Below are 24,507 nucleotides of genomic sequence, written 5' to 3' on the forward strand. Positions count from 1 at the left end.
CCTATACTAGAGGTGCACATGACATTTGCTGAGTATACAAATCTCAGGAAGTGTTTGGTATTGCACACATGCACAAATGAGGGGGATGACCATTTAAATGGCCTGTAGGAAATATGTAATGGGCAGTATTTTGCTTTTGAATAACTTTATGCCTTTACTTCTTGGGCAGAAATTCAAGCAGTTCAGCTTTACTCCTGGTGGAAAAATTCAAGCAGTTCAGTTTGGTTTGGTGGCTTGTGATCATCCATCTTCCTCTTGATTATATTCCAGAGTTTTTTTTACATTTGGTAAAATCAAAGGAAATCATCATTTTTAAGTGGTCTCTAATTTTTTTTTTTCCAGAGCTGTTTATTAGCAGAACAAAGCAGTTTAGAGCCACATATTCAAGTGCTTATCCTGTGTTATCGTCCTTGTTTTATAGAGAAATGTTTTAAGGAGATTTTGATGGTTGTTGCCGTCTTCTTTTGGTTCTCCATTGTAGAATAAGGAGAACCGCACTCTGACGGAGCGTCTGAATGGTTTGGAAGTGGCCCACACTGCGGAGAGCGAGCGTCTGCGCAGGGAGCTGAGCCGGTTACGCTGCGCTGAGGAGGACGCCAAGAACAGTAATAACAGAGTGATCACGCTGCAGGAGGAGCTGGAGCGTCTGCGGGCGGAGCTGCAGAGCACACAGAAGGAGAAGAAGGCCATCGAGGACTGGGCTCAGACCTACCAGGATGAGATGGAAAAGGTACGAGTGTGTGGGATAGGATACAGAATCTCAGAAATCCCTCTCTCTCTCTTTCTCTCTCTCTCTCTCTCTTCCTTTCTCTCTCTTTCTTTAAATCAAATTGTATGCAGAGGTGTGTGCACACTCTGTTAACTGACTGCTGACTAGATCCTTATGCCCTATCAGCTTGTTGTTTTAGCTGTATACTCTTTATTGGCTCAATGCTTTGATCCCTGTAGTCTCTATAAACTCTATAGACACACAGAAACCATATTCTCTCTTAGTTCTTAATTCTCTCTGTTTAGATTTATATATTCTATATTAGCTTCCATGTTTTTTGCACTAAAATAATAAAATGCACTGGATTAGAAGGCGCACTATCATTGAACATCTATTTTCTGGTCTATTTTCTCTCTATTTGGGTGACAAGACCAAAAAAGCATTGTCATTTAAAACCAAACATGCTCTGGATGTTAGGGTGTACTCACACTAGGCAATCCGAACCGTGCCCGGGCCCGCTTGGAGGGAGAGGTGGGCCCGAGCACGGTTCACTTGGGCACGGATCAAGATGATGTCAGTGATGCGACGCTACTGTAAACGGAGGACGTTTTATACACAATTCTGCATATAATATTTTTGAAAAGGGTTCTAAAGAGCACCATAATGGTTAGTGTTACCCATAATAAATTAGGACTACTATCTACAAGTCCTAAACAACAAACACATTTTATTATTACTTGAGTTTTATGTTTCGCTCCTTTGGTCACTATTTATGTATATAGCAAGTACGTCTCTTACCTTACTGATGAACGTGAATTGTAGTCCGCGAGTAAAGCTGCAAATTGCTCCCTGGACGTCTGCTGCTTGTGTAAAAACCTTCTTACACGTGCAGCACGATTAGCAGTAAATCGCTGTGTTGCACAATCAATGAATCTCTGGTTCAGTTGCGTATTTGCACGCCCAAAACGACTCCAGAGAAACAAAAACAACAGTACAATCCTGAACTCCATTGTTTTGTGCGCGCGCATACTGTTCTTCAAAACAAAAGTCACCTGTTGATGACGAAAGCGTGCTCGGGCACGGATCGTTTAGCGCAGTGTGAGTGCAGGCCTGCGGGGGAGTGGGGAGGGGGCCGAACCGTGCTCCGGCACGATTCAACCAAACCGGGCCTAGTGTGAGTACACCCTTAATCTATACAGATGTCTCTCCTGAAATCTGTTTATTTGGGTGATTAAAGCACGTCTTTTTATTTAAAGTAAGCGTAGCTTTCCAGATTTCCGCTAAGGCTGGGTGCAGCAGAATTAGCATTAGCAGCTAACCACTAGCGCTAGCCGTTAGCTCTAGTGTTACGGAAAGCAGGTTGAAATTAGCTAGAGGTTCATCCCACATGACTTGTATTAACACATTAAAACCCTAGTGAAAAACTTAGATTAAAGTATACTAATCGTTATTATGCTATAGTGAACTAAAGTGTTCTTGTAGCCACATTATTATTAATCAATATATTTAAAGCGTTAAGCTAAAATGGAACAACTTTTTCTGTACTAATTATACTTTAATTACAGTATAAAAATCGTAGAAAAGTCTTACCTAAATTGTGCTAAGTGTACTTAACTGTACTGAAATAGAGCTATTTTAAGTATACTTAAGTAACATTTAAACATTTACACTACTTCATGTGTGTAACCTCATATTTGAAACATGCTTACAGTAAAATTATAATACATTTAATGAGTATTACAACTGTATCACTATTTATTATACACCAGGTATATAAAAATATTTATATTAGAGTACAAATATGCTTCATGTTCCTGTCTTTTGTAAGTAGCACACTTCAAGTATTCTTCATTGGGTATAAATTTACTTAATTTTTTTTAATAAGTAGTAGTAATTTAATTAATTTAATTTCTAAAAGGTTACATGGCACATTGTACTGTAAGTGAACTACTGCAAAAGTTTTTTTTTAACACACTTTGCTAAAAATGTACAAAAGTATATTTGGAAATAAGTTTTTTATAAGTATACTGAATTACATTCAACTAAAAGTTCATAAAACTTCATAATAGTCTATTTTTTATAATACACTATAGTGTACTTTTCAAAAAGTATGATCAAAGTTTACTTTCAAACATTTGATGAAAGCATAATATTAATGTACTTTTAATATATTTTAAGTAAGTACATAAATCTAGCATACTTAGACATTTCTCAATATGTTTTAAGTACAATTAAGCCTACCGTCCAATACAACCCTGAACTGCAAAAGAGCTAGCGCTTAGCATGATTAGCGGCTAATGCTAATGTTGCTTTACTGCTCCTTACAACCTGACTGGTGAAATTCGTACATAAGGTGCACCAGATTATAAGGCATACTGAAGATATTTGGGAAAATGAAAGGATTTTATTTGCACCTTATAATGTGAAAAATACGGTAAATGCTTTCCTTTTATCTATTTACACTCTATTAGATCCTTCCTTTGATCCATCCTATACTCCTCATTAGTGCACTGCTTCGATCCCTGTTCTTTCTTTTAGTCTGGACTGAATCTTAGTGCCAGTCTTAACCCAGCTTTATGTAGTCAGAAGTCTAGACAGATCCTAAACTGCTTCTAAACTCTTAAAGCCCAGACCTCCTCGCTTCCTTGGAACTTAGATAAATGTAGTCTAGACTCTGAAGTTGTCTTGTAATTCAGATCCGCAGGAGAGCTGTCCAGAGTCTCAGAAATGTAAGGCGGAGAGGGCTGTACGTGATCACAGGTGAGAGAGAGAGTAGGGTAGAGGTGGATAGAGGTTTTAGATTAGCTGTAGGTTTGTGTTAGAACGCGTTTTTTTAATTACATATGCCTGTCACTGTCATTTTTGATTTTCAGGAACAATTCTAACTGCTAGTGTAGCTGTGGGTCCCAGCTCTAGACCTTGGGACGTCGTACTATATATCATGTTGGGTTTTTCCTACTCTAAGAGCACACCTCCTGAATAGCTTTCTTAGAACTTTTTCTTTTTTTTTTACCAACTCAGGTGTGCTTTCTCTGTCCCCTGGGGACAGGAAGCACAGAGAGACACAGACACATGGAGTAAAGTAACTCAGAACAAACTTTTATTAGGAAAAATTGCCCTCCATCAACACCCACAACTAACTTAAAGAAACATAATAACGGCCCTAGTCACTTATCTGTAGTGTTTCTTAGTTTTGTGTGACCTGGGTCTTCCTCTCATCATGAACGTATCTCTCGAGTTAAGGCTGAGGCAGGGTCTTTATATGATGGTCCAACGTGTGCCAGCTGGGACAGACCGGGGCTGCACATCATGGTGTGTGGCAGACCCACTGTTCCCCTGCCTCTGCACTTCGCAATGTGAATGTTCTTTAATAGGGTGTTATTCCTTTGTTACGATATTATGTTGTCATTATGTAAATGGAATTTAATGGTCTTACAAATGCAAACAATATCGTATATCGCAATAATTTCTGGGATAACATGCCGTTCACAAAAAAATGTTATCGTGACAGGCTTAAAAGGAACAAATAAAATGCTTCTCTGGGGAGCTTTTGTTTACATTCCTCCCCTGTCTCTCTCTGTCGCGCTCAGCATGACTTTAGTTTCCGCCCATTCTCGTTTTCTTGGGCTCCCTATCTCCTTATAAGGGTGTTTTTTTTTTTACCAGCCGTGTCCCAATTCACACGCCAGGGCAGCGGTAGTGTATTGGAGCACAACCCTGACGACACGGGTTTGATCCCGTGTGAGGAGCGGTGTGTGTTTATGTTTTTATTCGCTACTTTCTTATTGGGTTTACCTGCTTTGAGATGCAGTCAGGTTCAACAACCCTCTGGGCTGGAGAGCTACTAGACTGTAGCACTTCATCCCATTACGCTTAATTGCTGACCCCTGCCCTATGGGTTCCGTACGCTTGGTCAGGTGTGAACGCTGCTTTTGAGCCTGGGAGTGGTTCAAAGTACTGATCCGGTGTGGAAGCAATTGAACCCAGGTCCTCAAGTGGGGTGATTATCCAGTCACGCCCTGCATGGAAAGGAGGAGGAGCTTCTCAATGGAACCTTGTGCACCCCAAATGAACTGTATTTTTATCCGAATAAAAATAATAAAAAGCAGCCACCAACCAAAGTGTTTAAGGAACTATACACAAAAAAGTGACGTATAGGGTTGTGCAAACGATCCACGGTTTGGAAAAAGTTCTTGTGTGTGAAAACAAACCAGTAATAATGAGCTCCTCCCCCAAACAAGCCCAGAGAAGTTTTTCTAAATTAGTAAAAAAAAACAACTCAATTTTTTTTTTCAAAACGTTCAATGAAAGCAAAAAAAAAAAAAATTCTGAGGTAAATGTTTTGGTTAGAACCATGAACACATCTCAGGACTCTCAATGCCAAATAGTACTATATGTTGAAATGTGTATTTATTTGTTTGTGTGTTTGTCTTCTAGATGATCTCAGAGCTGAAGGATCAGAACAGTCTGCTGAAGAACGAGAAGAACGATTTAAACCGAATAATTCAGGAACAGGGCCAGCAATGGACGGGTACACAAATCTTCATTCCTCTCATTCCAACATACACTTTGCCCCATCTTTCCTATTTGGCCCCCTGTACTGTACTGAAAAGCCATGCCTTTAACTGTGGTCTCCATTCTGGCCAACCCAATTTTCAGGCATTGCCTAGTCTTAACACCGGCCTTCGTGTTTCTGCACTGGTTACACTGGTGCGCCTAAAGTTAGGTGAACCCAAATTTTCAACCCCGTCACATTTAACACTGCAGTTTTACAGGTTCAGGGTTGGGGAACGAGCAGCAGGTGGAGTCAGAGGTCAAAACAAACACAAATACCTGTGACAGAGTGCACAGTCCAGTCTTAGGCGTGTCTTAGCCCAGTCTTAGCCCCTTCTTAGCATGGTTCTGGCCTAGTCTTAGCCCCGGTTCTGGCCCAGTCTTAGCCCCGTCTTAGCCCAGTCTTAACCCCGGTTCTGGCCCAGTCTTAGCCCTGTGTTTTGACCTAATTTTCTGGCCCAGTCTTAGCCATGTCTTACCCCAGTCTTAGCCCCTTCTTAGCCTGGTTCTGGCCCAGTCTTAGCCCTGTCTTAACCCCGGTTCTGGCACAGTCTTAGCCCCGTCTTAGCCCTGTCTTAGCCCTGTCTTAGCCCCATCTTAGCCCAGTCTTAACCCCAGTTCTGGCCCAGTCTTAGCCCGGTGTTGGCCTAGTTCTGGCCCAGTCTTAGCCATGTCTTACCCCAGTCTTAGCCCCTTCTTAGCCTGGTTCTGGCCCAGTCTTAGCCCTGTCTTAGCCCCAGTTATGGCCCAGTCTTAGCCCAGTCTTAGCCCCGACTTGGCCTGGTTCTGGCCCAGTCTTTGCCATGTCTTAGCCCCATCTTAGCCCAGTCTTAACCCCGGTTCTGGCCCAGTCTTAGCCCTGTGTTGGCCTAGTTCTGGCCCAGTCTTAGCCATGTCTTAGCCATGTCTTAGCCCAGTCTTAGCCCCTTCTTAGCCTGGTTCTGGCCCAGTCTTAGCCCTGTCTTAGCCCCGGTTCTGGCCCAGTCTTAGCCCTGTGTTGGCCTAGTTCTGGCCCAGTCTTAGCCATGTCTTAGCCATGTCTTAGCCCAGTCTTAGCCCCTTCTTAGCCTGGTTCTGGCCCAGTCTTAGCCCTGTCTTAGCCCCGGTTCTGGCCCAGTCTTAGCCCCGTCTTGGCCTGGTTCTGGCCCAGTCTTAGCCATGTCTTAGCCCCATCTTAGCCCAGTCTTAACCCCGGTTCTGGCCAAGTCTTAGCCCCGTGTTGGCCTAGTTCTGGCCCAGTCTTAGCCATGTCATAGCCCAGTCTTAGCCCCTTCTTAGCCAGGTTCTGGCCCAGTCTTAGCCCAGTCTTAGCCCCGGTTCTGGCCCAGTCTTATCCCCGTCTTGGCCTGGTTCTGGCCCAGTCTTAGCCCCGTTTTAGCCCCATCTTAGACCAGTCTTAGCCCCATCTTGGCCTGGTTGTGGCCCAGCACCAACACAGACCAGCCCAAACTTAACCCCTATAAATATGACTTTTTTTTAACCACTTTTACCCCTCATTTACTGTAGGATATGCATGGGGAAGTGGGGAGTTTAAAACGTGGTGATGTAATGTGTGTGAATGTGTGTGTGTGTCTGTGTGTTCTGTAGAAAAAATGCAGAGAGCTCTGAAGGAGGAGACGACTCAGCTGGAGAGCGACCTGAACGAGGAACGCTCGCGCTACCAGAACCTTCTCACAGAGCACCTCCGACTGGAGGAGAAATACGACGACCTCAAAGAGGAGATCTCACTCTCTGTGGTGAATACACACACACACACACACACACACACGTGTTATTTAGATATATGTCTGCTGTGTATGATTTATATAAAAACATAATGTGATCATACAAACTTACACAGAAAACATGACCTTCTCTCTTTCTCTCTTAGAACGTCCCCAAACCAGGCCACAGGAGAACAGACTCCACCCACAGCAGCAACGAATCAGAATACACCTACAACTCCGAGTTTGCAGAGTCAGAGGAGGGGTCAAGAGGAATGGAGGTGAGATAAATGGAAGAGAAAAAGAAGGAGTAAAAAGAAAATGTAATTTAAATGAGAATTCAGGATTAGATATATTTTTTTCAGAATGAGATTGTTTCTGGATTAGAATAATTTTGCTTAATAAACAAGGTGGCAAATCATATGTGGGTCTGTCTGTGTGTTTGTCTGTCTGTGTGTGTCTGCGTGTGTCTGTCTTTCTCTGTGTCTTTTTCTGTGTGTGTCTGCCTGTGTCTGTGTGTTTGCCCCTTTCTGTGTACGTGTGTCTGTTTTTCTTTGTGTCTCTGTGTCTGTCCCTGTGTCTGTATGTTTATTTGTGTTTCTATATGTCTGTGTCTGTCTCTGTGTCTGTCTGTCTGTTTGTGTGTGTGTGTGTGTGAGTCTGTGTGAGTCTGTGTGTGTGTGTGTGTGTGTGTGTGTGTGTGTGTGGTCATCACAAACGTTGTGATTATTTTTACATGCAGATTTTAAAACAGTGATCTGTAGAAGTTAATGGTAATGGTGATGGTAATGGTAATGGTGATGTGTGTGTGTGTGGCGCCCCCTGCAGGACGTGACGAAGCCGTCTCTGGACATGGCTCTGTTCCTGAAGCTGCAGAAGAGAGTGACGGAGCTGGAGCAGGAGAAGCAGGGGCTTCAAAACGAGCTGGATCGCAAAGACGAGCAGTTTCAGCGGGCTAGAACCAGGGTATGCATGTACACACACAAACACACACACACACATACTCACTTAAGCAGCGTTTATTTAATCAGTTTATTGAAATTAATTAAGAATCTGATCAAACTGATTTAGAGCTCAGAGAAGAATTAGTCTTATAAATTAAATCAAACTTCTCATTATTAGAAGATACACACAATCAAAAAGACATTAAAAAAGTAATAGGTCTGTAATAGTTTTATTGAGATTGGTTATATGAGCACTCAAAGTTAAGAAAGAGTAACAGAACAACAACAAATCATTTTAAATTCAGATGTTTTACACAATTTTATTTATATATTTATTTTTTTGCATCTTTGCTATTCCAAATGAAGAGCATTACTCTGAAGCTAGCACTCTGATGCTAACATAGCATTTTTTTTTTTCCCCATACTATTTTTTTTTTTTTTTTTTTACTGTAACACTGTATCTCTTCTGATCCTCAGGACCATGAAGAGCATAAGAAAGCTCGCAGTGCAGAACTGGAATATGAATCTCTCAAGGTAAATACACACACACACACACACACACACACACACACACACACACACACACTAAGAGAATGTTTCTTATTAAGCTCCTGGCTTTTACTCAAACAGTTTAAACAGCAGATCGGATTAGCTGGAGCTGAAGTGGCTTTGAAGTGGGTTTCCGAAAAGAAATCAAAACTCATGCTATGCAGACTTTACAACTCTCTCTCTCTTTCTCTTTCTCTCTCTCTTTCTCTCTCACTCACACACTTTCTGTCTCTCTCTTTTCCTCTCTTGCTCTCTTACATTCTCTCACGTTCTCCCACTCTTTGTCTCTCTCTCCCCCTCTCACTCGCCCTCTCTTTCTTTCTCTCTCTCTTTCTCTCTCTGTCTGTATCGTTCCATCTCTTTGTCTCTATCTCTCTCTGTCTCTCCCACTGTCTCTCTCTCTATAACTCTGTCCCTCTGTCTCTCATTCTCTGTCTCTCTCTCTTATACTCTCTCACTCCCCGCCCACCCCACCCCCTTGCTTTCTATCTCTCTCTCTGACTTTTTCTTTCTTTCTCTCACACTGTTTCTCTCTTTTTGTCTCTTTTACTTTCTCTCTGTCTCTCTCTCACTTTCTTAATTCAATTCAATTAAATTAAATTCAATGTAGCTTTGTTAGCGTGACTGTGAGTTAAAGTGTTACCAAAGCATAATAACAATTAACAACAACAATGATATGAACGTATATAACAGACATAATAACATTTATAACAGAGAGAATCATTATGATTATTATAAAAAATATATAATTTATCAATGGTTATCATTTTATGATAATAATCACTTTCTGTGGGGCGGGGGTCCCCATGATTTTAGAGGTCTTATTTAGAGATGTGTTTTTCTCTCTCTCTCTCTCTCTCTCTCTCTCTCTCTCTCTCTCTCTCTCTCACTCTCTCAGCGCCAGGAGCTTGAGTCGGAGAACAAGAAGCTGAAGCATAATCTGAATGAGATGCGTCAGTCTCTGATGGGAAACACCGGCGCCGCCTCTGCTGCCCCTGGATCACCTGCCTACAAGGTTCTGCTGGACCAGTTAAACTCCTCCAACGAGGAGCTGGAGGTGCGGAAGGAGGAGGTGCTCATTCTCCGCTCACAACTGGTCAGCCAGAAAGAAGCCATGCAGCACAAGGTATCACACACTGCTGTGATGTTATGCATCACCTTATTTATATATACTCATTAATTGGGTCAGATTTAGAAAGTTTAACAGTAAGCTGGCTCTTTTAGCTGAAGGAGAAATAGCTCAAGTTAGTATTTTTGCCAAATTATGTGTATGCAGTTGTGTAAACTGTAACAGTAAAGCAAGGCTAAAAAAGAAAAAACAACTCAAAACTGAATTTCTGACATTATAGCTAACATAACCTTAAAGAGCCCAGAGCCAATTTTAAATAATGACGCTGAAATGACGCTGATTTATTTTTTGAAGATCAAAAATAAATCAGATAAATTAAGTGGCAACTCATTCGTGCTTTTTTTTTTTCTAATTGTGGCCACATGACTTGATGTAACACAAATAACACAACAACAATTTCATAACTTTTAGCATTATTTTAACATTCTGTTCTGGAAATCAGGTCAGAACTATCCATTTACAATGTAACAGAGCTGTGGAAGCAAATATTACACCTTTAAATGAGCAAGTTTTATTATCCAGCACTAATCCAGTACACCTATATTCTGTAAATGAGGTCAGATGAACACAGATGTATACACTGTCTTGTAGTGAGGCTCTCAGGATGTTCAGTATATTTCACTGAGGAACTTCATGAGTTAAAGTAAAGGGGTCATAGTTCTGTAAGGAACTTTAAACAGCTTTTAAAGCAGGGGTGTCCAAACTACAGCCCGCGGGCCATTTGCAGCACATTTCTTTTTTTGGAGCGGCCCGCGAGGTATTTTAGAAATAGAATGAAAGTTGGCCCGCTGTTAAGCAGGTTTTTATAATGTGAGATTCAAAGTTTGAACGCTAGGTGTCAGAAACGGGCCAAAGAGTCTAAAAGCGGAGAGGGTGCGCATTTCTAGCGCAGAAAAACGGGCCAAAGAGCCTAAAAGCGGAGAGAGTGCGCATTTCTAGCGCAGAAAACCGGCCAAAGATTCTAAAATTGGAGAGGGTGCGCATTTCTAGCGCAGAAAAACGGGCCAAAGAGTCTAAAAGCGGAGAGGGTGAGCATTTCTAGCGCAGAAAAACGGGGCACAGAGTCTAAAAGCGGAGAGGGTGAGCATTTCTAGCACAGAAAACCGGCCAAAGATTCTAAAAGTGGAGAGGGTGAGCATTTCTAGCGCAGAAAAACGGGCCAAAGAGTCTAAAAGCGGAGAGGGTGAGCATTTCTAGTGCAGAAAACCGGCCAAAGATTCTAAAAGTGGAGAGGGTGAGCATTTCTAGCGCAGAAAAACGGGCCAAAGAGTCTAAAAGTGGAGAGGGTGCGCATTTCTAGCGCAGAAAACCGGCCAAAGATTCTAAAAGTGGAGAGGGTGAGCATTTCTAGCGCAGAAAAACGGGCCAAAGAGTCTAAAAGCGGAGAGGGTGAGCATTTCTAGTGCAGAAAACCGGCCAAAGATTCTAAAAGTGGAGAGGGTGTGCATTTCTAGCGCAGAAAACCGGCCAAAGATTCTAAAAGTGGAGAGGGTGAGCATTTCTAGCGCAGAAAAACGGGCCAAAGAGTCTAAAAGCGGAGAGGGTGAGCATTTCTAGTGCAGAAAACCGGCCAAAGATTCTAAAAGTGGAGAGGGTGCGCATTTCTAGCGCAGAAAAACGGGCCAAAGAGTCTAAAAGCGGAGAGGGTGAGCATTTCTCTCACCCTCAGTTTGAACGCTAGGTGTCAGAAACGGGCCAAAGAGTCTAAAAGCGGAGAGGGTGCGCATTTCTAGCGCAGAAAAACGGGCCAAAGAGCCTAAAAGCGGAGAGGGTGCGCATTTCTAGCGCAGAAAAACGGGGCACAGAGTCTAAAAGTGGAGAGGGTGAGCATTTCTAGCGCAGAAAAACGGGCCAAAGAGTCTAAAAGCGGAGAGGGTGCGCATTTCTAGCGCAGAAAAACGGGGCACAGAGTCTAAAAGTGGAGAGGGTGAGCATTTCTAGCGCAGAAAAACGGGCCAAAGAGTCTAAAAGCGGAGATAGTGCGCATTTCTAGCGCAGAAAAACGGGCCAAAGAGTCTAAAAGCGGAGAGGGTGCGCATTTCTAGCGCAGAAAACCGGCCAAAGATTCTAAAAGTGGAGAGGGTGAGCATTTCTAGCGCAGAAAATGGGCCAAAGAGTCTAAAAGCGGAGAGGGTGAGCATTTCTAGCGCAGAAAAACGGGCCAAAGAGTCTAAAAGCGGAGATAGTGCGCATTTCTAGCGCAGAAAAACGGGCCAAAGAGTCTAAAAGCGGAGAGGGTGCGCATTTCTAGCGCAGAAAAACGGGCCAAAGAGTCTAAAAGCGGAGAGGGTGCGCATTTCTAGCGCAGAAAACCGGCCAAAGATTCTAAAAGTGGAGAGGGTGAGCATTTCTAGCGCAGAAAATGGGCCAAAGAGTCTAAAAGCGGAGAGGGTGAGCATTTCTAGCGCAGAAAAACGGGCCAAAGAGTCTAAAAGCGGAGATAGTGCGCATTTCTAGCGCAGAAAAACGGGCCAAAGAGTCTAAAAGCGGAGAGGGTGCGCATTTCTAGCGCAGAAAATGGGCCAAAGAGTCTAAAAGCGGAGAGGGTGCGCATTTCTAGCGCAGAAAAACGGGCCAAAGAGTCTAAAAGCGGAGAGGGTGCGCATTTCTAGCGCAGAAAAACAGGGCAAAGAGTCTAAAAGCGGAGAGGGTGCGCATTTCTAGCGCAGAAAAACAGGGCAAAGAGTCTAAAAGCGGAGAGGGTGCACATTTCTAGCGCAGAAAAACGGGCCATAGAGTCTAAAAATTTCTGTAATTAAGGAGTTTAATATTAAGAGACATCATGAAATTAAGCATCAATTTGAAAAATCTTAGTTTACACAACACTGTCAAAGATAAAGATAGTAAATCAAGTAAAATGGTGTGTAAATGAAATTAATCAGGAAAATGTATTATTTAAAGTGGTATATTTCATTATTTGTTTTATTGCAGAGTCTGTGGCCTGTGACTTTAAATATATTTCTCCTTTCACCCCTGTTCTAAAGGCTCTGTGACTCTTTTGGGTTAACTGTAAAAGCTTTAGGTGTTTTCTAACATGCCTCACTAACTTGTTTTATTTTTTACTCATAACAAACTTTTAACTCACTTTCCCCTTTTTCTCTTTTTTCTCTCTTATTGCCCTTCCTAAAGGATGAGAAGGTATTTAAAATATGTGGTAAAATTAAGTCATTCTCAGGAAATGTGACACTTTTTTACTTCAAAGTAGATATTTAGAGATAATTAGATTTCATTTCATTATTTGTTTTTCATTGTTTTTTAAACATTTAAAAAAAATTAGTTGGCAAAACCCAAATGAAATCTGTTTTGTGAGAATGGCTCGTCTGTGTTGAGCTTGGTTGTTTCAGTAGTGAGCAGTATGAATCGTACAGCAGTGTGTATTTACAGTAATGGGCAGCTTATTGCACACTGTGAGCTTTATGAGCTGCTAAAGGTCAAGCTAATGTTCATTGGGCTGACATTTCATAAGCATGCTTTATGATGCTTTTTAACTGCATCAGTTACAGTCGTATTCAGTACAGTAAGCACTCGGTCAGTGTGATAGTATTTTATAATCATAATCATGAATTAAATCTGCTATTCTGTGAATGCTGTGAATGTCATCAGAATTTGAAGAACACTGACTGTAAATTGATTTAATTTAGTATTGCAAAACTCATTTTATTTGCATCCCTTATGAATAAAATATCAAAAATCATGTTTTATATGTTTACTAGTGCATCTTAAAAATTAGAATATAAATGAAAAGTTACTTTATTTTAGTAATTCAGTTCAAAATGTGAAACTCATATATTATATAGATGTATTACACACAGAGTGATCTATTTTAAGCATTTATTTCATTGTTGATGATTATTGCTTACAATTAGGAGAAATATAATGTAATTATTTGGCAAACAAAAAAAGTTTTAAACAAGCCAGAATATGTTTTTTTTAGGAACCTCTTGCTTAGATGACAGTTTTGCACATCTTGGCATTTTCTTCTATTTGTGAGGTAGCGTCACCTGGAATATCTTTTAGAGTTAATTACTTGAATTTTTGTCTCTTAATGTTAATGTTTGTGAGCATCAGTTGTAAAGTAGTGAAGAGGTAGAGTTACAGGTATACAGTGAGTATACCTGTATGAGTAATTGTCTAATCCATATTATGAGAAGCAACAACTACTCAACTAAATAAAGAAAAAAATACTTTAAGATAAAATTTTAAGAATTCAGGTACAGTTGCAAAGACCATCAAAAGTTATTTGATGAAACTGGCTCTCATCAGGACCACCCCAGGAAAGGAAAAGCAAGAGTTTCCTCTGTTTCCTACTTTATCAGAGTTATCAGCCTCAGAAACCTTAAGTTAACAGCTTAACCCCAGATAAGAGCACCTAAAAGCTTCTTCACAGAGTATTTTGGTTGGTTGAACAGTTATAAGTTACTACAGGATTCCTTATGTGTTTCTTCATAGTCTGGATGACTTCAGTACTCATTTACAATGTAGAAAATATATAAAAATATAAACAACTTTTGACTGATACTGTATATGACATAAACAAGTCGTTTGTGTGGTGTGAGCCTTGCATAAAGAGTCATAATGTACCTGATGGGCACTTAATGTTATTTGTGTGTGTGTTTTTTTTTTTTTTTTTTTTTTTTTCAGGAGACCATGACTGAGCCGCTGCATCATGTGGAGGACGTACATAAGCTCACTGATGCTAAAGAGATCTCTCAGGCTTACATGGGCCTCAAGGACACCAACAGGTACAGAATGCACCTCCAGTGTTTGGTCCTCTGTCGAGGATGAGGCTGGTTTTAATCTGTGTATATGGAACTATAGCTCCATCACCACTCACAAAAACCACCAAGAATCAATGTGATTCTGAGAAATTCCACACCCTCACACACAATTCCCATACCATCTTAAAGGAGAATTCCACCAGTGTCTGCATAGTTCAGGGTTCCAGCAGGGTCTTAAAATGTCTGAAAGATCTTAAAAAGACTTAAAATGGACAGATTTCCATCCCAGACTTCCCAAAAGTCTCCCAGAGGTCGTGGAAGTCAACTGCATATCAGTAACAGCTCCCTGATGCCTTCAAGTCAGATAAAATCTCTTTTTTTTTTTTTTTTTCCTAATCGTGTGTGTGAAAGAGGAGAGGGAGAGAAAGGCGCTCTTCTTGTGTGCATAGCCATGGAGCGTATGCAAAAACGGAGAGGGTTCTGATTGGCCTGTTCTCTGCAAAGAGTCTGTGAGTCAGCCAATCAGTTTTTAGTGTGGGCGGGCAGTGTGTGTTTTTTTTTTTTTTTTTTTTTTCTCCTGGATGGGATGCGTTCAGGAGCATCATGGCTCCCATCAAGACTCATTTCACCTCTGACTACTCTAAAGTACATCCATGTCTTGTAAAAGAAAAAGAACAACGAAAGTCTTGCCTGCCGTACAGTTTGTAATAGTAATTTTAGCATTGCCCACAAGGGACTTAATAATTTCAAAAGACATGTTGAGGTGAGTTAATGTGACTATATATAAAAGGTAAAGATGTATTGTCCTTTGGTATCCAGACGTTAAACCGTCTGGGTCTTACCGCTATCATAGGCACACTACTACTGCTGCTGCAGCTCAGCCAGTGAGCTCTTCCTTCTGCCCCGCCCCTAAACCCATACATCACCTAGTGCCAGTACCAAACTACCCCTCCCCTTTTTCTTTTCCAAATTTGAGCTGAGGGTCAGCAAAACTCAGGGGTTACTTTAAGATAAAATTGATTATTTATTTAATCGAAAATAACACAGTATAAAACAGGACATAATTCTAAAATTTTATTATTTATTTATTGGAAAATAACACAGTATAAAACAGGACATAATTCAAAAATTAGATTTTATTTAATTGAAAATAACACAGTATAAAACAGGACATAATTATTTCAAAACTTCTTTCAGTTTTGTTTTCTCTTACATGGTGAATTATGCAGAACATTTTAAAAGATGGTGGAATTCTCCTTTAAATATCTGTGTACATTGTGTTGTGTGCTCTTCTGCTCTTCTCCAGAAGAGGGCGCTTTTCTACAGAGAGCGGTTTTATCATTTTCTCTATCTGTACTGTGCATCTCTCTCTGGAAGATGTATAGAATGCAAGGGGCGTGTGTGTTTGTGTATTTCTCTGTCTGTCTGTCAGTCTGTCTGTCTGTATTTCACGTGTGTCTCTGTCCTGCGCAGATCTCCCAGGTTTCTGCGCAGGCCGCTCGAGGTGAACGAGCTGGTGGATAGGCTGAGGTAAAGCTGCATTAGATAAATGGACAGAGTGAGGTGTTCTGCATGGCCATTCGCTGATTGCAGATCAGTTACAGGAATGTAATAAAAGAACGGCCCAGCTGTAAAATGCAGAGAAGATCTTACTAACCTGCATGAGAGCCGTGAATGAGAGCTGTTATGTTGCCTTTTAGTTCTCAAACTAACCTGTTTGATTGAGGACAGGAATGATTTGTATTGACACCCCATTTAATGAATGCATTTATCTACAGTAGTTTAGTTTGCATCCATTGCTGAGACAGATGTGCAAATGCACACATATATGTATAGCTGTAGCTTCTCTAGTCCCTGTAGATATGTAGATACTTTCTGGAGCAGATAAACATGAACACGTTGGCTCCATGGCGAATGCCAGGCATGAGTTATATCAGTGGAGCAGTGGAACTGTGTTCTCTGTAATGATGGCGCTCCATCCAGGGCTTTTTTATGAGTTGGGGAGTTGGGGATGAGGTGAGAAGAGGATCATTCAACAACATTAGTGACCTCATTAGTGCTTCAATCACTGAATGCAATCAAATCCTCACAGTAATGCTCCAAAATCAAGTAAAAAGCCTGCCTGACTTTGGCAGATTGGTATTTTAACAGTGCTGCACTTCTGTAAAAAATACAAAATAATGATGTAGAATGTGTTCAATCAGTGGTGCACTTGTGTTTTGAATTGGCATGATAGCAATACGCCAAAAAATTTACCTGAGCACACCTCATTTTGAGACCACGGCACCCACTGGCGTAGATATTAGTGCATCGCAAAAAATTTGAATAACTTTGAAAACTTACTTTATTTCAGTAATTCAGTTCAACATGTGAAATCCATATTTTATATAGATGTATTAAACACAAAGTGCTTTATTATTGTCTTTTATTGTTGATGATTTAAGGCTTATAGCCAATGAAAACCCAAACATTAGCGTCTCAGACAGTAAGATTATTAAATAAGACCATTTGGTGCTTTTGGCAGTGTGGGCAGTGTGCCAAGTGCTGCTGGAAAATGAAATCCACATCTCCATAAAAGCTTTCAGCAGAGAGAAGCATGAAGTGCTGTAAGATTTTCCAGGAAAACACTGCACTGACTTTAGACTTGATAAAAATTAAGCATTGCTAAAAAGTGGGTTATATTATGGTAATATTATGGTAACGAGTTGTATTTATCCATAAATTAATTAGTATGTAATAGCTCCATAAAATGTAATAATATATTAAGGTATATTAAGGTTAAGGTTAGTTGCATTTACACATTAATTGACCATTTTGTATTTGTTACTTAATAATAAATTAATAATAAATAATTGTAGAGGTAACAGATCAGTAACAAGTAAGTACTGACATTGTAATTCTATGGTAACAAGTTGTATTTATTATTAATTATTTTCTAATTTTCTAGTTGTTACTAAATAATGAATCAGGACAAGTATGTAATTAATTTGTACAATTAAGGAAACACTGTACTAATATACATTAGTACATAGTTTCAGACCGGAATGCTCTTTCAATGCTACATGAAGTTATGAGGGGAACCTGGACTGAGCATGATGTTCTCTATTGGTTTTGTATGTTTGTGTTTGTCATATGATTTGATTTTTTGTGAATTGTGAAACACATTTCATCCTCTTTTTAATTCATTATTTGTGTTGAATCAGCTTCACATTATTCTGTTTTGTGTTGTCATTTTTCTCCCACTCTTCCTTTCTCCCCTTTTTTTTTCTATTTCTGTTTTCTGGTGCGTTGATTTATCCCCTGTCGGGTCAGATCCCCTCTCCCTGACATGAGTAAGCTGAATGAGGATGGGGAGCTGTGGCTGGTGTATGAAGGCTTAAAGGAGACCAACAGGTTAACTGTGTGTGTTTGTGTGTGTGTGTGTGTGTGTGTGTGTGTGTGTGTGTGTGTGTGTGTGTGTATGTATGCGCCTACAAACATTCATTCAATCACTCATTCATACATGTGTGTTTATGCTTCTATTATTACTCTCTTTGTTGTAGTTTTAACTCTTTCCTTTCTGTCTAACCCACACTCACATGCACACGCCTGTACAGTGCATACACCTGAGACATTGATTGAGAGCACGGTTGCCAGGTCCAGTAATAATGTCCAGCCCAGTCTGTCTAAAACCCTCACTTTAGAAGCTTTAACTAGCCCAATATCAAAGACCTTCGCTAGTACATTTTCATTCTAAATAATAAATATTGTCATTTAGAGCATGTATTTGCAGAAAATGATAAAAGGTCACAAATCATCAAACCAAGCTGAACTGCTTGAATTTATGCAGCAGGAGTGGCATAAGGTTACCCAAAAACAGCGTGAAAGACTAGTGGAGGAGAACGTGCCAAAACGCATGAAAACTGTAATTAAAAACCAGCGTTATTCCACCAAATATTGATTTCTGAACTCTTAACTTTATGAATATGAACTTGTTTTCTTTGCATTATTTGAGGTCTGAAAGCTCTGCATTTTTTTTGTTATTTCAGATATTTCTTATTTTCTGCAAATAAATGCTCTAAATGTAAATTTTTTTATTTGGAATTTGGAAGAAATTTTGTGAGCAGTTTATAGAATAAAAAAACTCAGAGAAAGACTTCAGATCATTTTCATGTGGTCGCTTACTTTTCTCTAGATCTGTACACACTGTAGAATCAAACTACAGGACAATTAAATCCTAAAACAATACTTTTAACTCTCCTTACTGACCACGCATGTAGCCTTTAAATGCGTCTTTGTGTTTTTTTTTTTGTTTTGTTTTGTTTTGTTTTTTTAAGGATGTGATGATGCTGCAAATCTGAAACGCTTCTCCAGTGGATTTCTCCTTTCAGATTTGTTTCTGCCTCCTTTCTGACAGGAAAAAAGGCTTTTGTTTTCAGATGGATGCTGAAGCTCTGCATGCTGGTTTGGCCCGAGGGGTCCGAGTGGCGTACTGACCGCTGCCAGACCATTAGCTGTTCTCTGGACCATAAACATGGCTTCTGCTGAAACGGTCACTTTGCTTTGTGACTTTGGCTGTTTCTCAAATATGTCTTTGTTCCCTATATAGTGCACTATGTAGGGCACAACATTTCTACAGCTGTGTAGTGCACCATGCGCTAAGTGAAGGTAGTGCTTAGCGTACGGCTGTGTCGCTGTCTAACTTTGTTAGACTGATAACGCGGAAGATTTGGTTGTAGAAGGTTTTATTTATAAACTATGCTGTGTACTATGCTCACTTCTGTAGTGGTTTTGCATCAGAGATTTTGGCCCAATCCCATTTCACCCCTTGGCCCTACCACTTAGCCCTACCTCTGTGTTTTTCACGTTCACACCTAGAGGTAGGGTGTCCCATTTCTTGGGCTTGTTATCAAAACAGATAGCTGTAAGAATCACTGGCAAGATGAGGCACAAGTGACCAAAAAAACACACAAATCTAAGTATTTTCCTTGCTAAAAATTATGATTACCACAGTACAGATATAGTTTAATGTGTAGTTTCAGTGTTTTATGGCCATTTTCTTCATAACAAGCATAAATAAAAAATCTCTAGTTGTTTGTCTCAGCTAGCTAAGTTCCCCGTTCCACTTTAAATGGTGCAACAGACTGCAGGGTCTGCAGCATTTAAGGTGGAACAGAAAAATAAAATAAAATTTAAAAAGCTAATATCAGTTTCCTATCACAGAAGAATTAAGGAATGGACAATAATAGTTAATTGCTGCACCACCTTCTCCCTTTTTCTGAAAACATACAATAAAGCTCTAAAGTTAACTAGATAACCAGCAGCTAGGTTGCTTAACTTTAGCGCTCCACTGCTTTAGCTACCATATTTTATAGCTACCCATATCAATAAACCTCTATTTTCTGGTCTATTTCCATACATATTAAGCGATACTACAAAAAAAATCAACAGGTCTTGCCACTGGGGGGCACAAGGAAACTTTAATTCTTAAATAAAATAAAAAAAAACTTTTTTTTTTTTAAAGTCGAACAAGCGCTGGATATAAATCCACACATATTTTCCCCCTGAAAACGGTATATTTGGGTGAGTAATGAGATTCTTTATTCTTTATTTACAGTAAGCTTAGAATTCCAGTATTTTGTCTAAGAGTAAGTGCTACCCCTAGTTAGCAGTGCTAGACAGCAGCGGTTAGTGCTAGTAAATGCCGCCCAATAGTGGTAGACTGACGAATCCTGAGTGTTCTGGGAAGCCAGGGTGCTATCAGCTAGCGGTTCGTCCTATGTAGCTTGTTGTTTTAACACAGTAAACATGCAGACTACAGTCCGATATACTCACCTCTGAATGGTGTAAGAGCTAGCTAGTGCTGTAGTTAGCGGCTAATGCTAATGCTGCTGCACCCAGCCTTAGTGCTGGAGAAACTTCACTAAAAAACTCACCCTTTTAGTGCGTAGGGGTACAAAAGAGAAATGGGACTGGGCCTAAGTGAATTAGTTTTGACACTAACCCTCATCTAACTGCTCTCACTGATATGACCAAAAAGTATCTTTTAAAACATCCTTCTTTTCTGTCTCTCTCCATGTATCTTTCTATCTCTCTCTCTTTCCTTTCCTCGGGCAGGTTGTTGGAGTCTCAGCTGCAGTCTCAGAGGCGCTCTCATGAGTCAGAGTTGGAGGTATTGCGTGGAGAGCTGCAGAGCGTGAAGGAGGAGAACAATCGACAGCAGCAGCTCCTCGCCCAGAACCTGCAGCTCCCTCCGGAGGCTCGTATAGAGGCCAGTCTGCAGCACGAAATCACTCGACTGACCAACGAGAACCTGGTGCGTGCACCGCAACACAGATCACACACACTACTACAGATCCAGGGTCAGGAGGGTTACTTTAAAAATACTTTACTGATTACCTGTTCAAACAGTAACATTAGCCAAATGGTTACTATTATTACTGTGATTACTTTAATTACTAATATTAATAAGATCATATACAGTGGCTTGCAAAAGTATTCACATCAATTGAATTTTTTCCATATTTTGTCACATTACAACCACAGACATAAACATATTTCATTGTAATTTAATGTAAAAGACCAACACAAGTGACTGCTAATGACTGAAAAGAGTCCACCTGTGTGTGATCTAATCTCAGTACAAATACAGCTGCTCCGTGACGGCCTCAGAGGTTGATTAAGAGAGTATTGGGGAGTATACAGCGTCATGAAGTCCACAGAACTCAGCAGACACGTCAGGAATAAGGTTGTGGAGAAGTTTAAAGCAGGCCTAGGCTATATAAAATGATTTCCCTAGCTTTGAACATCTAACAGAGCACTGTTCAGTCCATTATCCGAAAACTGTAAACCTACCAAGACAAGGCCGTCCACCTAAACTTACAGGCCGAACAAGGAGAGCACTGATCAGAGATGTAGCCAAGAGGCCCATGGTGACTCTGGACGAAATGCAGAGATCCACAGCTCCAGTGGGGGAATATATCCATAGGACAATTATAAGTCATGTACTGCACAAATGTGGTCTTTATGGAAGAGTGACGAGAAGAAAGCCATTGTTAAAAGAAAGTTCATAAGGTATAAATACTTTTGCAAGCCACTGTATTAAAATAAAAGAAAAAAAATCTCTAAAAACTTTCTTTAATGACTATGACTATTTCAGAGTTAATATAAAAAAACAAACATTGAAGGTAATTCCGATAAAAACCTTTTAGTTTTTGCTCTTTTTGAAATACAACAACTCACTCCATCAAACTGTTCTGATATCACCCAAACAACTCTCTGCTACATTTTAACATATTTTAATGTGGTGCAGAATAACTAGAAATTGTGTTTAAAATGGAAAAGAGTTTTTTTTATAAACTATAATAATATATTTTTGCGGGTTGTGTGTGTGTATGTTTTTAAGTAAGCCCACTCACCCTCCTCTGAGCATGTGTAGGTTTACTTCATATCAGTATGCCTCTTATTTACAGGTGAATCCCAATGAGGACCCTAAAGCCTACAGAATCAGCGTTCTGCGGAGGTTGATTGTATGTAGAGGAGTGGTTTGCTCACGTGTGAACACTAATGGAGATTTGTGTGTGTGTGTGTGTGTGTGTGTTGCACAGAATCGGAGCTGAGCTATAACTGTCTGCAGCTGTTTGTTTTAACCCACAGCGGTGTGATTCCACACACACTTTCTTCTCTCACTCAGACGTACACGCACCCTGTTTGTCTCTCTCTCTTTCTCACTCTTTCAGGGTTCCCATGGGTCCTTAAAAAGTCTTAAATTGTCTTAAATTGACTGTAAATTTGCAGTAGGTATAACATTTTCAGATGGTGAGTTTAATGCCGGTACCAAAGCACATACTAATGTTAGCAGCGAGTTGGCTAATGTTGCCGGGGAGAAAACTTTAGCGGCGAGCTAGCTAACATACCAACGTTAGTGGCAAGTTAGCTACGTTACCGGGGAACTAAGTTTATCGGAGAGCTAGCTAACATTAGCTACGAACTAGCTCACATACTAACATTAGCTGCGAGCTAGCTAACAAACTAACATTAGCTGCGAGCTAGCTAACATACTAACATTAGCGGCGAGCTAGCTTACATACCAGTGTTGGTGGCGAGTAAGCTACGTTACCAGGGAGAGAACTAAGTTTATCGGAGAGCTAGCTAACATTAGCTGCGAACTAGCTCACGTACTAACATTAGCTGCGAGCTAGCTAACATACCAATGTTGGTGGCGAGTAAGCTACGTTACCAGGGAGAGAACTAAGTTTATCGGAGAGCTAGCTAACATTAGCTGCGAACTAGCTCACATACTAACATTAGCAGCGAGCTAGCTAACATACTAACATTAGCAGCGAGCTAGCTAACATACCAATGTTAGTGGCGAGTTAGCTATGTGACCGGGGAGAGAACTAAGTTTATCGAAGAGCTAGCTAACACTAGCAGCGACCTAGCTAACTTAATAACATTCGCAGCAAGCTAGCTAACATAATAATGTTACCAGCAATTTAGCTAGCAGGGAGAGAACAAAGATTGGCTGATAAAAATTTGGTAACAAATAAAATAAATAATTTTCTACCAAAGAAATGATGACTACATTTTTGGGTCTTAAATTATATTTATTGAAGTCTTAAAAAGGTCTTAAAAAGCATTAATTTAACTTTTAAAACGGTGCAAGAACCCTGTCTTTCTCTCACTATTTCTGTCTCTCTCTGGACTGAGCTGAGCTGAATCTGAGCTCTACTGTGCTTCTCTCCTTTAATGACTGATTGATTCCCCAACACTAAACTCCTCTGCTGCCCCCTCAGCTCTCACAGCTGTCCCAGAAAGCCTCAGTGATGGTTTAACAGTGCTGTGCTGTGTGTTGTGTAGGACCTCATGGAGCAGCTGGAGAAGCAGGATAAGACAGTCCGTAAGCTGAAGAAGCAGCTCAAAGTGTTTGCAAAGAAGATCAACGACCTGGAAGGTAAAATGTTGTTTTTCTTGTTTCACATACTAGTGCATCTCAAAAATTAACATATCATTAAAAAAGTACTTTATTTTAGTAATTCATAATACAATATAGATGTATTATATACAGAGTGATCTATTTTAAGCATGTATTTCTTTTATTGTTGATGATTATGGCTTACAGAATATTATGTAAGTCCTGCTGAAAAATAAAATCCGCATCTTCATAAAAGTTATCAGCAGAGGGAAGCATGAACTGCTTTAAGATTTAGTGGGAAAACAAAACTGCACTGACTTTAGTGGATCAGCACCAGCAGATGACATGTCTCTCCAAACCATCACTGATCATCAGTAAATATTGCATTTCATTTGTAAATTAAGGGATCAGAGTCTGGAGGAAGAGTGGAGAGACACACGGTCCAAACTGCTCGAGGTCTAGTGTGAAGTTTCCACCAATCAGTGATGGTTGATGCTTTGCCCTTCGTGACAACATTTATGGAGATGCAGATTTCATTTTCCAGCAGGACTTGGCACACTGCCCAAAAGTACCAATCGGTCTTATATAATAATCTAATTTTCTGAGACACGGATTTTTGCTTTTTAATTGGTTGTAAGCCATAATCATCAACAATAAAAGAAATAAACTCTTAAAATAGATCACTCTCTCTGTAATACATCTATATAATATGTGAGTTTCACATTTTGAACTGAATTACTAAAATAAAGTAACTTTTTAATGATATTCAAATTTTTCAAAATCAGACTACCTACATAGTAAATAGTACCTAAATAGTAAATGTAGGAACATATAAGGAATTAAGTAGTAATTTAAAAGTTTTAAAAACAAACCCAAAAAAAAACAAAAATTGGTGACTCTTATCTGAGATGCTGAAGATTAGCTGGGGTTTCTTTTAACTTTGATGAACGTATCCTGTGAAACCCCTGCTCTTTCATTGCTGGAGCGGTCCTGATGAGAGCCAGTTTCATCATCATTATGTTTTTTTATGGTCTTTGCAACTGCACTTGAGGATACTTTAAAAGTTCCTGAAATTTTTGGGGGGTTGACTGGCCTTTATTTCTTGAAGTTTTTTTTTCTCTTTATTTAATTGAGGAGTTCTTGCCAAGATATAGATTAGAACCTTATTTAAATAGAGCTATTTACTGTTTACCTGTAACTCTACCTCTACACTACTTTACAACTGATGCTCTCAAACACCTTAAGAGACAAGAAATTCTTAAAGTAATTAACTCTTGATAACTTCGGCACAGCTGTTAGCTAAAAAGT

At 40.1% G+C, this 24,507-nt stretch overlaps 1 protein-coding gene across 5 annotated transcripts in view; it reads left to right on the forward strand.

The window, feature by feature from the left end:
- Positions 1–24,507, forward strand: part of myo5aa (myosin VAa) — a 171,449-nt gene that overhangs the window by 131,565 nt on the left and 15,377 nt on the right. Inside the window, exons 22-34 of one of the 5 annotated variants that reach the window (XM_049483501.1) lie at positions 482–730; positions 5,147–5,240; positions 6,851–6,999; positions 7,134–7,247; positions 7,795–7,932; positions 8,388–8,444; positions 9,358–9,585; positions 14,230–14,330; positions 15,780–15,836; positions 17,619–17,699; positions 20,403–20,601; positions 21,758–21,814; positions 23,145–23,238. In XM_049483501.1, coding sequence (XP_049339458.1) covers positions 482–730; positions 5,147–5,240; positions 6,851–6,999; positions 7,134–7,247; positions 7,795–7,932; positions 8,388–8,444; positions 9,358–9,585; positions 14,230–14,330; positions 15,780–15,836; positions 17,619–17,699; positions 20,403–20,601; positions 21,758–21,814; positions 23,145–23,238 — 1,618 coding nt within the window. The remainder of the gene's footprint in view (positions 1–481; positions 731–5,146; positions 5,241–6,850; positions 7,000–7,133; positions 7,248–7,794; positions 7,933–8,387; positions 8,445–9,357; positions 9,586–14,229; positions 14,331–15,779; positions 15,837–17,618; positions 17,700–20,402; positions 20,602–21,757; positions 21,815–23,144; positions 23,239–24,507) is intronic. The other 4 variants (XM_049483503.1, XM_049483502.1, XM_049483504.1 and 1 more) reach the window with 4 other exon arrangements.

This window comes from Astyanax mexicanus, chromosome 9, assembly GCF_023375975.1.
Source record: "Astyanax mexicanus isolate ESR-SI-001 chromosome 9, AstMex3_surface, whole genome shotgun sequence".
In the NCBI taxonomy this organism is placed as follows: domain Eukaryota; kingdom Metazoa; phylum Chordata; class Actinopteri; order Characiformes; family Acestrorhamphidae; genus Astyanax; species Astyanax mexicanus.